The sequence below is a fragment of the Heloderma suspectum genome, chromosome 2 (genome assembly GCF_057233095.1).
Source record: "Heloderma suspectum isolate Gila_16-S chromosome 2, 16-S_ref, whole genome shotgun sequence".
In the NCBI taxonomy this organism is placed as follows: domain Eukaryota; kingdom Metazoa; phylum Chordata; class Lepidosauria; order Squamata; family Helodermatidae; genus Heloderma; species Heloderma suspectum.
This window is the reverse complement of record NC_139459.1, coordinates 218,787,549-218,803,693: the sequence shown is the minus strand read 5'-3', so window position 1 is coordinate 218,803,693 and position 16,145 is coordinate 218,787,549. Positions and strand designations below refer to the sequence as shown.

Genomic DNA, 16,145 nt, shown 5'->3' with positions numbered 1-16,145 from the left:
AATCATATTCTTTCAAAGCAGATTCTGCTAATGTGATCAGAAGCTTTGCAAGAAATATTCTAAAATACATCACTAAGTAAATAAAATGCATTTGTTTTACTTAAAGAGCTTGCTGCCAAGAATACTTTTTATTTTTAACAAGCTGCTACCCATAGATTATTTTCCCTTCATCTCTCTAGGGTCCGGGGGACCTTCCTTCACTATTGGCAAGTCGGTCTGGCTGCTGTGGGCTCTGGTTTTTAACAATTCCGTTCCCATTGAAAACCCAAAAGGAACTACCAGCAAGATCATGGTGCTCATCTGGGCCTTCTTTGCTGTCATCTTCCTGGCCAGTTACACTGCTAACTTGGCAGCGTTCATGATCCAGGAGCAATATATTGATACTGTGTCTGGGCTGAGCGATAAGAAGGTGAGAAGTGCTTGAGTGGCAGTGGTGGTGTTGAAGTAAGAAGTAGAATGCTGGAGGTGGGGATGTACTGAGTAACTAATAACACCAGGTGGCTTGGAATAGTCCACACAGGTAAGATGAATTAGTATGAACGGCAGATAGGGTGGCCACTTACACGTTGTCGAAAAAGAGGAAAGGCATTGCCAAAAAAGAAGACACCAACTGGCACAACATTTGCATATGCTAATTTATAGGTATAGATGCAAATTTAGAAATCATAGCTATCACTGAAATACAAATGCAGTGCATCTCACTGTAGTCACCATAGTCACAGAGACCATAGACTGTGACCAGGTGCGGCCTGTGTGGCTGCTCAGCCTGCTGCCCAGGTGCCACCTGCGGATGGGCAACTCCAAGGCCCCTCCCCACTCTCCCTCCTGATGGCCCCTCATTTGAGAAACTGGACCAGCAGTGCAAAGCCCTGCAAACAGAGAAAACACCTGCAGAGCGAGGACTCTCCTCTGGCAGCTCTTCAAAAACAGGGCTGTCTTCTGTAAAGTAGGGCACCTGGTCACCCTAAGGCATAACTTGAACTGAATTTTGTTGAGAAACAGTTGCTAGCTTTGGTATTACATAAAACTCTTCTTCAGCTAACAGCTATATGAAACTTGACAGTTCTTCAGCTAACAGCTAGATGAAACTGGAAAGATGAAATGAGTAAAAGTTAAGAATATAAGACCATAACAAGAGCCATGGTGGATTAGACCAAGGGTCCATCTAGCCCAGCATTTTGTTCACACAACGGCCAACCAACTGCCCATGGGAAACCCACAAGCAGGACAGAAGTGCAATAGCACCCTCCCACCCATGTTCCCCAGCAACTGGTGTACATAGGCATACTGCCTTTGGTACAGGAGGTAGCATAGAGCCATCAGGACTAGTAGCCATTGATAGCCTTCTCCAGGAATTTGTCTAACCCCCTTTTAAAGCCATCGAAATTGGTGGCCATCACTAAATCTTGTGGTAGCGAATTCCATAGTTTAACTATGTGCTGTGTGAAGAAGTATTTCCTTTTATCTGTCCAGAATCTCTTACCAATCAGCTTCATGGGATGACCCTGGATTCTAGTACTATGAGAGAGGGAGAAACATGTCCCCCTATCCACTTTCTCCACACCATGCATAATTTTGTCTTCCCTTACTCACTTTTCCAAGCGAAACAATCCCAGCTGTTGTAACCTTCTGTCACAGGGGAGTAGCTCCAGCCCCTTGATCATTTTTAGTTGTCCTTTTCTGCACTTTTTCCAGCTGTACAATATCTTTTTTTAGGTGTTAAGTCTACACAAAGTGTTCCTTCCTGTACCTACTTTTATGTAAGTAATTTGATGGGCTCCAACAGAACAACAGCATCCTACTTTATTTGCCAGTATAAAGCTGAAGAGTACCGAGTAGTTTTGCTTTCTACACTTTGAGACCACGTCAGGCTTCGATATTATTGACTCCCGAGGCATTGTGGCTATGTGGACTATATAGTAAAATAAATAAATGCAAAGTTATGCCAAAATAGTGGTACTGAAGTATAGCCCGCTCTGAGATATCCATCAGCAAGGCTGAACAGAGGGTGCTGGTTCCTTTCTGGATTCGTCAACAGACTTTTCTTTGTGGTTTCCATTCCAGTTCCAGAGGCCCCCGGAGCAGTATCCCCCATTCCGGTTTGGAACAGTTCCCAATGGCAGCACAGAGCGGAACATTCGAAGCAACTACCATGATATGCACTCCCACATGGTGAGGTACAACCAGCGCTCAGTGGAGGATGCCCTAATCAGCCTCAAAATGGGGTAGGGTTCTACCTTTCTCTAGAACATCATGCAAGACATCCGCAAGGAATCTGTGCCAAACTTAGTTTATAACCAGCTCTGATTATTAAAAGACACCCCTTCCCCCCAGGATATTTAGAATAAGCACAATAACATTGGGTTCTGGATCCTGCCCCTTTCAGCTTCTAGATATTGGGCTGGATCCAAGATCTACCTTCTATGAGAGGAAGGGCCCTGCTCGTGGAAGGTTCCTCCACCCAGGTTTTTTTTTATCCACACCACAGCTCACCCCATTCAGCAGGGTCTCCTGACTCAAGTGACCTGGTTCACGCATAATGGAACTTCATGGGTTGTTCAGCCCATACATTGCCACGGAACAAGAAGAGGGAATGACAAACAGCAGCCCTGTTCCTGGGTTGTTGTTATGATGTGGGAACCTCACAGTTTTAACCTAACAACAAAGCATGGGTTGTTTAACCCATAATTAGTCGTGAAGTGCGAACCAGGTGTCTGTGTAGCATTTTCAGGGGGCTGGAGGGCTTGTTGAGGGAAGGAGAGGCGGGGAAGTCCACTTCCACTAGAACAGTTGATGGACTTTAAACCTTGATCCAACCCATTGTTTTCTGCCAGCCTGTAATCTTCTTTCCGCGTTCTGATTGGTCTTGTGAGCGTTCTTCTGTGTCTCCCATGCATACTGAGACCATGTCCTGGACTACATTCAAAAGTCTTGGGTCATTCACAGGACCGGCCACCATGCTGTAAAATGGCAGCCCATGGTAGCTTCATCATGTCACCACCACGTCGAAGAATCTTTAATGGCTGAGGTTTTGTATGCACCTGCTGCTGTGTGATGTGAACACATAAGGTAGCTTTCTGCTAGTCCTCACTCCAGAAAGGACTACACGTCAGTATTCTGGCAGCCTTACTGTTTGCCAGAATATTTATTTAAGTTCATGGGTCTCACTGCAAATCCCTCTCACCATCTGAGGATGAGTCAAATCTGTGAAGAGAGGGCCAGACATACAAATTCTGAGCAAGCCACATCCATGATTTGTCTTGCTCAGCTCAACTAAAGCATCGTTATACAGGTGGCTTCTCTTCAGTGCTTGAGAGGCACGTTTCACTGAGAGGCACATTTGCTGGCTTTTCTTCTATAGCTGTAGCTAACGAACATCAGACTCCTCACAAATGCATTCTGATTTCAGCAAAAGAAGTATCTGCGTTTCTTTCACAGGTTTTGGAATATCCATTTTGGAATCTATACTCTGGTTACATCTGTTGTGTCCTTTTTTCCCTGTGTTTTTGTCCTCTGATACACTGTCCTTGTTTTTACAAGGGAACCTGTACAGCAAAATGAGGCTGGGACAAGATATTGGCTTGAAAAAGTAAGGGCGCATTCCCGTGGCCGCTAGTCAGCAGCTAGACAGCCATAGGATAGGTTGGTTCCCTGAGAAGTGACCTCCACCCCCTCCTGCACTGCCTTATAGGCAGTGCAAATTGGCCCCATGGGCCGTGCTCAGGAGAGGAGCACGGGGCGGTGAAAATGGGGCGTTCCTAGGGGTGGGCTGCGGCAGGGAGGGCGGAAGTGCTATTCTGACACTTCCTATGCGTCATCTGGCTCCCCCTGCCGACTTCCCACGGCTAGACAGCGGAGGGGATGAACCCCTTCATGCATTCGATAGGTGGCTGTCTCCGAGTTTGGAGGCAGCCGCCTATCCCGATAGGATTGCGCCCTAAGGGAATTAAAGATCTTGCCCTGGGCTCCAGCGTGCGTATTCACATATTCACCTGCCCTGGGCTCCACTGTGCGGATGATGAGTGCATGTATGCATTAATGCATTCAAGGTGGGGTTGCAGGAACAACATCCATCCATCCATGTCAACAAATACTTCCTCCCTTTTTTGAGGAGAAATTTCATGCAAACCACACCTACCCGATATATGTATTTAGCACGTGTACAATGAGTGAGGTGTGTGCCCTGCTCCTTCACCAAACATACTGGATTCTCAGCCAGGTGCAGGTGGGAACTGACACAATGGGTTGGATCCAGCTTCCTTGTTGCACCCGCAGAATGGATACCGCTGGCAGAACGAGACATCCGCATCCTCTCCTCCCTCTTGCAGCCCCTTCAGATTTCTTCCAAAGGGCCCTCAACCCTCCAGAGCAGACCTGGAGGGCAGGTGGGGGCTGCAGAGAAGAGGAGAGGGTGTGGAAGTCCCATTCCACCAGTGGTATCCATTCTGCGGGCATAGTGAGGAAGCTGGATCTGACCTACTGTCTTCAAGAAATCTTCACAAGATAGCGCAGGTCAACCCTATGTACTCTGCTTACTCAGAAGTAAGCCCCACTTTTGTTTGTTTTGTTTGTTTGTTTTGTGTATTGCTGGGAAATTGTAGTATTGATCAGGTTGTTGGATTTTTGGTATTGTTTATTTCATTTATAAAGATAAAATAAATAAAAATATATTCAAAAAAAAGAAGAACAAAAAAGAAGAAGCAAGCCCCACTGAGTACGATGGGACTTGCTGTCAAGTACACGGCCACAGGGCAGTAGCTGTAGCCTACTTGTCTTCCCTCAAGGCAGCACTTTGGTTGGAGAAATGGCCTTTTCTCGTCACTCAAGCCGTAAGATTTTGTAGCTGGGAAAATGCGATTTGTATGTGGCTGCCCTGCCTCCGCACCAGCAGGGGAGCGCTCATCTAGTCCACCATTCTGTCACTTCTTAAAAAGTATTTATTTTATTCAGTTGTACGGAGGCTGTGCAAGTGAGCCCACTGGAGCGCCCTACATTCTTTCTTTTTTAAGGCAAAAGCAACAAAATGGTGCATTTTGTCTCTCTCCACCTCACACACTTGATAACAGTGCAGGCTATGTCGTTATTAGCATAGCTTTATTGTTTTTGAATTGGACCTTACATGACCGTCTTACAAAAGCTTGGAGTATAAGAGGGGCAAACTCTGGGCATCTGGGTAAGTCCAAAGGTACAATAGCATTGTTTGCTTTTTTTTTTAATGGCATTTTGTAGCTGAAAAGCTGATACAGTATTGGCCTACTGGCTTGGGCCATGCAGTGTGTCTGCTGGCTTATGACTTGTTACCCAGTATGTTTTCATAGTCATTGTTCCCTAATTTGCTCTGTCTCTCTGCTCGATTCCAGAAAGCTGGATGCCTTTATATATGATGCTGCAGTGCTCAACTACATGGCAGGCAAGGATGAAGGCTGCAAGCTAGTGACCATTGGCAGTGGGAAAGTCTTTGCCACCACTGGCTATGGCATTGCCCTCCAGAAGGACTCCAAGTGGAAGAGGGCCATTGATCTAGCCCTTCTGCAGTTCTTGGGAGATGGTGGGTAGTTCTCAATTCTCCCTCAAGACTCACCTGTCTCTCCCCCTCTCGCTCTTCTACCCATCTTTCTGAAGAGCCAAGGGCAGCTAACAATCTCCTCATTCTCAGGGGAAGTTGTTGCAGTCTCTGGTCTCTTTTCCTCCAGGGGTCACAGAATAGTCAAGTTTCTGTGTTTCCAGAGTTAGGGAAACAACATTGTCACAATGACCTGCCAAACACAAATACATTTCATTTTTATGCCCTTTCTCCCCGCTTCCTCTGGTGAAAATGTAGCAGTTCTGTATTTATTTTACTATTTAGTTCTTTAAGATAAGAACTTAGAAGGAAGCTTCCAATCTCAGAGACTTCTGTGTATCCAGTGCCCCACTGGGCTGCTGCCAGCAGGGTGGGAGGAGTGACAGAGGTAATTTTCACCTCTTCCCTCCTCCTTTTCAGTGTTTTTCCTCTAGATGGGCCTTTGGGCCCATCTAGAGAGGGTGCGCTAGCAGGGGCTGGGCCAGAGCTGGAGAGGCCATATGACTTCGTGTATCCTGGCCTCTCCCCGACCCACCCACTGTAATGCCGCCCCCTTTCCTCCAAGGCTGCATTTGCAGCTTGGGGAGCTTCTGGCGTGGGTTCTTTCCATGGTGGCTACGAGGGGGTGGAGTGGGGGATCGGAACTCAGCCTCAGGAGGGGGAATCCAAGCAATCTCATGGCCCCTGGGGTGCTCGCCATAGGATTGCTCTCTCAAAGCTTGAAAGCCTTTTTAAAAAATTCAGAAAGCAGCCAGCCTATCAAGACCATAGGTAGTACCAGGGTAGGCAGGGAGTAAGTACTGCTCCCCTCCCCCTAGACAAGTCGTTCCATCTCCCCCTGCTCCATTATGGGACTCCTGTGGATGCTTGAAGGAAAGGCACTTTTCACATATAAATTATAACTGAATTATCAAACTGGAAATTAAAATAAGGCTCCAATCCTATGCATGCTTAATTGAAAGTGAACTCCATCAAGATTTGTAGGGCTTAGCTCAGCTAAAATTGTTTTCAGATGGGATCATTAATGGGAACTATATCCTTATTTCTCTTTGAGAAGTCTTAACATGTGGGACAAACTGTGCCGCTGCCCCCCCTCTCCAAAATGCACTTTTGTGGCACTAGTGGTCAGGAGCATGCAAATGTTACAGTTTCTGCAGGCGATCAGGCCTGGGTTCTGTCCTTGAGCCAGCTGCCCCGGCAGCATTTCAGTGATGGTACTACTGTTCCATCTGCAAAGCTGGTCCTCATTTCTATTCTGCTTGCTGTTACACCAGAGGACTGCTGCACAACGCTTGGATGCTGGCTATCCCCTTTGTAACTGAGCAGTTAGCCTGGGACCAATAACGTGTACAAGCCAAAATCATCATTACGTAAGCCAAAATCAACCACCTTGAGCACCATTTTTTTGGAAATCAATCAGAATTTCTTGGTGGAAATCAAATTAGCAAACAAACATCACCACCATATTTCTTCAGCTTCAAGTAGCTGTAATCATGGAGATTTGTGATCAGGGGTTCCCATGTTTTGTTTTAAGTTCAAAGCAGCTATGGGGGACTGCTTATTTGATCGAGAAAGTGGTGCTTGGGAGGATGTGCTTGACCCTTTCCTCCCATGCTGTTCACGTGTTCTAAAATGCCACCTCCCAAGCTACTATTAGCTCTACAGATGGTTAAAAAGAGAGAGACAGGTATACCCCTTCCCCAGTGCTGTTTCCTTGACCAAATTAGCAGCCCCTACAGCTGCTGTAAAGTTAAAACAGAGACATGGGAGATCTTAATCATGTAAGTGCAGATACTGTAAATATCTGTATTTACATGCAGGTACCGTGCAAAAATAAAGGAACTGGGCAAATGTAAGCCGTTCTGGTTAAAGATGTTGCTTTAGCTTGTGGGTTGGAAAAATTTGGAAAGTATTTGAAGGTATAAATCGGGAGGGGGACCTGTGGCCCTCCAGATGTTGCTCCAGTTCCCATCAGCCACAGCCAGCATGGCCAATGGTAAGGAATGGTGGGAGATGTAGGCCAGCAACATCTGGAGGGCCATAGGTTTCCTATCCATGACGTAAGTGGACCTAGTTACAGTGACATCCTACCACAGTGCTAGAACAGGGGTGTTGAACCTCAGACCCATGGCCAAAACCAGGCCACCTGGAGTTCCAATCTGGCCCTCTGGGGCTCTCCTGATAGCCATGCCCTCTTCCCCCACGATCTCTCCCCCAACCACTGATCATTTGGTGGCTTCCTGGTTTTTGGATGTTTTTCCCCATTCTGAAAGGTTGAAATGCCTCTCCCAAAGCTGAATGGCTGGCAGTAAGAGCTGAAAGAGTTTCAAGACCCTTGCACTAGAAGAACACAATTGGGCAATGAATGGGAGGGCATCTAATGTCAGACAGACTGATTCCTTGGCCAGGATTTCATGGTCTTCCTTTCTCTGTCCATTTATGGGTGAATTGTTTCCCAGGTGAAACCCAGAAATTGGAAACGGTGTGGTTGTCAGGCATCTGCCAAAACGAAAAGAACGAGGTGATGAGCAGCAAGCTAGACATCGACAACATGGCGGGAGTATTCTACATGCTGCTGGTGGCCATGGGGCTGAGCCTGCTAGTCTTTGCCTGGGAACACCTGGTGTATTGGAAGCTGCGGCACTCTGTCCCCAAGTCACACAAGCTCGATTTTCTTCTGGCTATAAGCAGGGTAAGTGCCATGCCTATTTACACACCCTGGGGGGGGGGGTCTGTGTCCCTCTTGAGATTATTTTTGTGTCTTACATTTGAAATAGACAGCTCTGCTGTTCTCGGAAGTTGCTGTCTCCTCCCAGTTCGAGGGCAGGGGATGGAACCATCTGTCCGCTCTCATGGAGGGTCAGGTTCTCTGACAGAGTTGGCTTTGTCTAGCAGTACAGCCATCAAAGATACACAGAGTGCATACATGTCAGTGAAGTGAGCTCATCAGTGTTTCTGTCATAGACACTGGTGAAGGGGAGGGGGAGAACTTGTGTATGCTATCATGTAGGATGTCCACAGATGTGTCTGTTTTGGTGGTTTTGCTCTCATTGAGAACCTGCTACCAGCTACAGCTGCCCAACAAGTGTCCTGCTTTTTAAAGCACCATGTCCCCTCAAGGAACTATAGGAATAATTTTTTAAAAACCCAGCCCAGTTCTGAGGAACTTACCCAGGACTTGCGGTGGGAAGAGAGGGATTATGTCCATCCACTCCACCTACTACAAGCCCTTGTTCTACCTCTGGGTCTGCCAGACATCCACACATAGGTCCATTGGGCTGGATAGGACCCTCCCATGAAAAGTTAAATGCTTGTAGGGTCAAACTGCACAAGTGGTGTTCCACATAATATCTGGACGTCGACCCTGGGCAGTATGCAATGGCGTTATTGTGCAAACTCAAATAGCACTATTCACCAAATCTTTCTCTGCACAAGCGCTTGTGCATTACACTTGTGCAACCAGTTGTGCAACTGCTTGAGCAAGTGTAACTTTAGTTGGATTCTCCTCTTGTGCATAGTTTGGAACCTAGTTTCTGCTAGCACAACACCATTTGCGCTAACAGAATGGCACGGTTGGATACAGCCCTGTGTGATTCAGGCCTATGCACAGTAGCTTTTTTGCATGTAGGCCTTCTGTAAATGAGATGCCTACATGTGGATGTCTCCTGGGAGTGGAGGTGGGACAGAAGCTCATGATGGGCAGGGTGAGTGTCCACAATCTCCAACTCCATCATGTGTAGCAGGTAAATTTTATCCAGACCAGCGCAACAGCAACATAGTATCTTGGTGCATGATGGTGTATTTTCATATACATAGACTTTCTCTACCCCCTTCTAGGGAAAACATAAAAGTGTGAAGCTGATCCAAGACAATGCATCACCACCATCCTGGCTTCTGGTGTGTGTTTTTTAAGAGTGATAAAAGGGGCATAGCCATTTCCCTCGCCTAGTGTATGAGGGATAGAATTCTGTTCTGTGTTCTTTATTGGTTTGGGGTCAGCCTCTCCTAGGGATGTCAGAGAAATCTGAAATGGGTTCACATGACTTCAGATTTCTATGAAGTCCACCTGCGAATTCCAGTGCAGACCAGCATCTCTCAAGTCGTGCAGAATCCATGGACATGTGAACCATTTTTTCCCTGTCCAGAATTGCATGCAAATTTAGTCATATGATAGTTCCTGGGAAACACGCTAATATATATACCTTAAAAACAACAACAACCAACATTATATACCTCTCTGATTTCTCTTTAGCTTTCACTGTGTAGCACTTAGAAAAATACAGAAAACATTGCGTACCACCATAAGTTACATACATTGTGGCAGATGTTTTTGTGTACTTTTCCAAAGGGGGGGAAAAAAACCTGATTCCATCAATGAGCAGACAACAGAATGAAAGATGCTTGACAATGTGTGAAACACACACTGAATAGATTACACAGAATGTCTCTCTCCTAGTTGCAGGAAAGCTTATCCATATGTCCAGACGAGATGCCTATAGATTTCACTAGCTTCCAATCCAAGTTTAAAAATTCTTTATGAAACTTCGTTTTTCAAATATATATTGATTTGAAGGACTGTTGTCAACCAGTTCTACCAGTCATTGTACCCCTTACTGCTGCTGTTAACTACTGTGGAAGGTAATAATAGAACCCACCTCTTGTCTATTGGGTGAGACGAGACGCGCTTACAAGGAGGCTGCAGTACAGGAACTCACTTTAACAATGAACAACTCCACCCCAAACAGCTGCAGAGCAGTATCACATCCCTCCTCCCCACCCTAAAGGTTTGTTGATTAAATGTTTTATTTTACATATTACAATTATTTATTAAAATTATTGATATGCCATCTTTCAGGATGCAGATCATACCAAGACAGCTTACAAGCAACAGATAAACAATAAAATCACAACAAACAATACTAACTTTTTAAAAAAATCATCAGGATCCTTCCCACAGGGCGGTTGGTAGAAAATGGCCCTGGGGGCAGGGAGAGTCCACCTGCTGTATGGTTCATTGTCCTCATCTCCCTCCCTCTGCTGGAATCCTTCCCACAGAGCTATTGGTGGTAGATGGCCCTGTGTGTGTTGGGGGGTGAGGGTTGTCCAGCTGGTGCAGGCTCCGAGGCTGAAAGCGGAAATGAAACAGTGGAGCGACTAATAAGGATGAGGGCCAGACGACCTGATCCAATCTACAAGTTCATTTTCACAGGCTATCTCTGAAGTCTTGTAGATCTGCAAGACGAAGGCAGTCCTGTTTGAGGCAGTTCCATGGTGCTCATAAGCCTCGCAGTCACTGTTGGAGAGTTCACAGCTGAACCTGGGGTAGGGTGGCCACTTAGGGATCACCAGAAAAGAGGAAATGCATCTCCAGAAGGGGCCAGTGATTTGCATAAACTTGGATAGGCCAATTTATATATAGATGCAAATTTAGAAATAATTATTACAATTTAAATAGAAATACAGTTAATCTCACCATGGTGCAGAAGACCGTGACCCGGCACCCTGTGTGCCTCCCTGTTCGGGGGCTAACTGTGGATGGGCAACAGTTCTTATGGTTCATCATCATTAAAGCAGACTTGGACAAGGTAGCCCTTCAAATGGAGGACTGTCCTCTGTAAAGGAGGGCACTAAGGGGCATCTGCTTCAGAAATTGAGTCCCTGAATCCTGAAGTGAATGTAGCCCCAACACACATCTCCATGAAGTGTCCCAGCATTTAGGAGCTCAGGTTGCCTGGGTAGTGTTGTAGGAGCTTCTGAATTCTCCTGACTCTGTCTATGATAGCAGGTGGTTCACATACCATCTCATGACCATCTCATTGTCACCAAATACTGAAAGGGGGGCCTAGTGTTCAAGGAGGGTGCAGAGTACAAACCAGGCACAGCCTTCTGGTAGGAACTCACTTTTAGTAATGAACAACTTTGCCCCCAATTGCCTGCTACCTCTTCTGCGAGATAGGAGATTGACCTTAAGTTCTCATATTCTACCAGGTCAAGAATGTAGCATGTTGATAGGGCAGCTTCAAGGAGGCACTCCATGGGTGATCATTCCTTATGGACCGCCTCTGGATAAACCAAGATCTCCCAACAAGTGTACTGCACTGTAAAGCTCCATTTATACTCAATAAACTGTTGTTGTTATTCTTGTTAATAACAGTCCTGACAAACACACCCAGCATATGTTGTTAAAAGAAGGCTTCCTGTGACTGTTTCTAAAAGCAATTTGTATAGGAATGCATCAGTGATACTTAATTTGTGTGAAATCTATTTGAAATTAAACCAATCAAAAACCAATCTTTCTCTAATTATAAACGTGCCAGAGAGATGATCAAGGAATTGGTTTTCCTGTCCTTAGATCTGTTGCATTTACATTTCCAAGCCATATTCCATCATAAATGCCCTAACTGTTTCTTGCTGCTGCCTCACCTGATCAAAGTAAAATGCATTTAAAGCACTTAATGTTGAGCTGATGTGTGAACAGAAGCAACAGAGAGTGCGTTTGTTGTCTGTGCATACTTTGATTTCTAGATATTAGAATATAACGTTTTCAGCTTTATTTCTTAATTGTAAATACCTAAATTAAAATGTAGGGACCGCAGTGGCTTAGTGGTTAAGACGCTGAACTGCAGACTGGAAGGTCGGCAGGTCAGCAGTTCAAGACCCGAGTGCTGCGTGACGGAGTGAGCTCCCGTCTTCAGTCCCAGCTTCTGCCAACCTAGCAGTTCGAAAGCAAGAAATTGCAAGTAGATAAATAGATACCGCCTCGGCGGGAAAGGTAACAGCGTTCCGTGCACCTCGGTGTTCAGTCATCCCAGCCACATGACCACGGAAGCGTCTTCGGACAGTGCTGGCTCTTCGGCTTAGAAACGGGGATGAGCACCGCACCCTAGAGTCGGACACGACTGGTTGGGGACACCTTTACCTTTTTAAATTAAAATGTATTAAACCCATGAGATTGAGAACCACAGCACTGGATCTAAAACTTTCTGGAGCTTAGTTATCTGAAATTTGTAACTACCCAAATTCATTGCATCCTATTACTATCATTATTTAGGAACCCCCAATAATGGCATTGTTACAGACAGGTAACTGCTGAAAACTTTCATTTTAAAAATGAAGTTAAGAACAGAATGAGGACAAAGGAGAAGTTAACAACAGAGAATACAGGGCCCTGCAATGAGAAACAAACCTATTTCATAGGAAACAACATGTGACAATTTGAGATTAAAATGTCACAAATAGCAGCGAGTTGGATCTACAGTGCTAGATGTGTCTGGAAGATAAAGTAGGGCAACCCACGAGACTATCTGACCTGTGTTGAGGCACAGCAGGGGATGGGTGGGTGAGGGGGTGCCTTCCCAATACTTGTATAGTGAGTCACCAGGTCTTAACTGTGGAGTCAAGACCTTCCAGCCAGGTCTAATGCTTGAGAAGAAAAACATGCGCTACCCAGAGCTCCCCTAAACAATTTTAGCAAAAGCAGAACCCTTCCTCACCTTCACAATCAGTGGCTGAAGCATCTGATTCAGGGTAGGGAGCATTGGGTAGCCCTAAGTCAATGTAACTAGCCCTCCCATTTGCTCACGTCTCTTATTCCCCAAACAGATAAATAAGGTCATCCAGTATTCGTAATGTCTCTTCTGCATGACCTTGGAAGCTGAGCATAAGCCAACGTCCCCCTTGCCAAGACATGCCTATTTGTCATTCCCCCCCCCCCCCCGCTTTGTTTGGGAGCACTTTTGGTCACTGTATTTATTCCCTCATCAATTCTTTTTTCCCAGGGCATTTATAGCTGTTTTAATGGAGTCCAGAACCTGGAGAGTCCTGTTCGCGTTCACAAACCTGACGTCACTGCCAGCTCTGCTCAGGCCAATGTGCTGAAGATGCTGCAGGCAGCCAAGAACATGGTGTCAACAGCTAGTGTTGGGAACTCACTGGAGAATGCTACCCGCACCATTGAGAACTGGTCTAATAGGAGTGAAAACCTCCAAACCACCTTCTCCTTAAGGACTCCTCAGCTTGTTGTTCAAAACACCAGTGGGCCTAACAGGCCAGCTCACTCCTCCAGCGCAGCAGCAACAGCAGCTGAGAAGCTTGGGAGGCCTGTTCCTGAGCCCCAGCAAACCTTGGTGCCAGCCAGTGAAAACTGGAGGGGGACCCTTGAGCAGCCGCAGGTACTTCATCCGCTGAAGTTCCGGGGCAGCTATTCTGAGGATAAGGTCCTTCCAGGTTCCACTGTGAACAGCTCCCCACACTACTTGGTAAGACCCACTCCTCAGATACACTTCAGAAACCACGTGCCACTTGGAAACCACCTTAGTGCTGCTCCCCACTCCCTAGTAAGGCCTCCTAGAGAGCTTCCGGCACCTGAGCCCAAGTATAAACTCCCCATGGCCAGAGGGCATGGGAAAGAATGGTTCCGTCAGAACGTTCCCCTGGTGCATGGAGAAGTGGGGCACGATGGCTCAGCCCAGGTCGCAAGACAGGCTCCCACTCCTGAGGCGAGAAAGGAGTCAGAGGGCCACGTCTTGCCTCATGCCTGCGTGCATAATTCCTTCCCAGATGCCGACAGGACTTGCAGACCCTTTGCATATAAGGAATCCAACGCAGTGGAGCTAAGGAGAGAGAAGCAGAGCCATAGAGCTAACCCCTCAAGGTCATCCTGGGAGGAACACGAGAGACCCCAATCCCTAGGCACCTGGAAGCATCATGGGCAGGCTGTTGTCTGTAGGGATGTGCCAGACCTCTTCCCCAAAGCTGGCCTGGCTCCAAAGCCAACAACAGTGCCTGGACTCCATCATGGACTCCATCGCTATCCCCCCAAAGCCCTTAGGCCAAGCTATACATGCAGTAGGAAGTATGTGGAAGCCAATGGCTTACCTTGGAAGGACCAACGGCTGCTGCCATCACAATCCACAAGGCTCCCCTCGTACCGGGAGGCCTGCCTACAAAACACCTCAGGCATGCACAGGGCTTCTTCCACAGTGGTGCACAAGCAGTATGCCTACATGAACGCTTACACAAACCTGCCTATTTACTGGGGGCACCTTTACCAGGGCTCTCCTCAACTGTGTGGACAGTCCAGTGCTGCTCAGCACTGCTTCACTCGCAGTCCCTGGTCACCTTGCAGCAGGGATTTCATGGTCCACGAGGATGGGCAGAGAACCATGTACTTTGGTAGCACATACAGAGACTGCAGGGACCGGAGCCGAGTGGATCCAACATTTCTCCAAATGGCCAACACCGAGAGGAGGGACTTCCTGACAACACAGGGGATGCACAGCCCTTATGCCACACGATCTTGGAGGCGTATATCAAGCCTAGAGTCTGAAGTCTGATAGTGAAAGGGGGTTGGGGGATGCTAAGGGTGTTGCTAATTGATTTGTGCCTGCTATTGTTCACATACGTTGGAGACCACTCATTTGGGGCCAACCCTAGGCAATGATTTCAATAGGGGCAAGCGACAGACCTTCCAAATGACTAGTCTGCTTCTCCGTATTAAGCTAGGATCAACAGAAAGATCTTGTGGCTCTTTTGTACTGACGTTGATCCATGTGAGAGCAAGTAACCTTTCTCCTCTATCATCTACGGATGGACCCAAGAACAAAGCAGCAGCAGTTGAAGGCGCTGTAAGGACTGAATTCCAAAGTCTTCCATTGCTAGACACTGGGACACTCATCACATGCAAGTGGACTCTCATGGTGGTGATTCACAGTCAGTCACGCTGCCTCTGGATAGCTTACGAAGCATCAGTTCCAACGTCAACCATTCACATTTCAGTGCCAGTTATCTTTCAGAGCATGCTGTCTGTGACACAGCTGGAAACGACCAACAGCCTCCCAGTAAAGGGTAGGACTACCTTGCTTTCCCATGTGCACTGATATAAATGGGGGCTATATAAAGGACTTACAGGCACATAGTAGGATATTTTTAGTGTTTTACATTACTTCCTGGTTCCTCGCAAAGAGCTCAAAATGCCAAACAGAGGTTATTAAAGACACACTTCTTAAAACGTATCGTCTCCCCCTTTCTTGCTTCTGCTGTACTTTTGGGCATATTGGTAAAGACTGCCTTCCACAGGGTCCCTAGGATCAAGTTTGCCAAGGACGTGAGGCAGCCCTAGATCTTGCTTGCCACTGTTTTTAACATAGGTCCAAAAACACACTTCTAAAGCAGTAGCTGCCACTCCTTGCCCCAGGCGCTAACACCTGCTGGGCAGAGACCGATGCCCTGAAAAACGATTAACCAGGGATATTCTTTCTCTGGCATGGAGACTAGCCCATGCTTTGTGCTAACCCTAATCTTCCAGCTTACTCCCTGAAATCTGTTACTGTTTCTTACAAGTAGCTTAGGCCATAGGCCTAATATACTGTAGGTAAGGCTTTTAAAGATTCAGTTACAGGCAGCAACATTCTTATACAGGGGTGGGCAAGAAGCAACCCGCAGCCCGCACGTGGCTTCCCCTGGCCATTTTGCGGTCCCCCTGCCCATTCTAATACTGGGTGTGTTTGGGCAGGGAGGTGTCCCACCATGGCAGCAAATTCATTGGCAATGAGGGCAATTTTGGTGGTGGAGGACCCCTGGA

General features: G+C 46.8%; 1 protein-coding gene across 1 annotated transcript in view; it reads left to right on the top strand.

Annotated features, from left to right (window-relative positions):
- GRIN2C (glutamate ionotropic receptor NMDA type subunit 2C) overlaps positions 1-15,569 on the top strand; it is an 84,311-nt gene extending 68,742 nt beyond the window's left edge. Inside the window, exons 9-13 of the mRNA XM_084838015.1 lie at positions 180-409; positions 2,065-2,225; positions 5,361-5,548; positions 8,023-8,255; positions 13,342-15,569. Of these exons, the coding sequence (XP_084694141.1) occupies positions 180-409; positions 2,065-2,225; positions 5,361-5,548; positions 8,023-8,255; positions 13,342-14,898 (2,369 nt within the window). The 3' untranslated portion in view covers positions 14,899-15,569. The remainder of the gene's footprint in view (positions 1-179; positions 410-2,064; positions 2,226-5,360; positions 5,549-8,022; positions 8,256-13,341) is intronic.
- Positions 15,570-16,145: the final 576 nt, after the last annotated feature.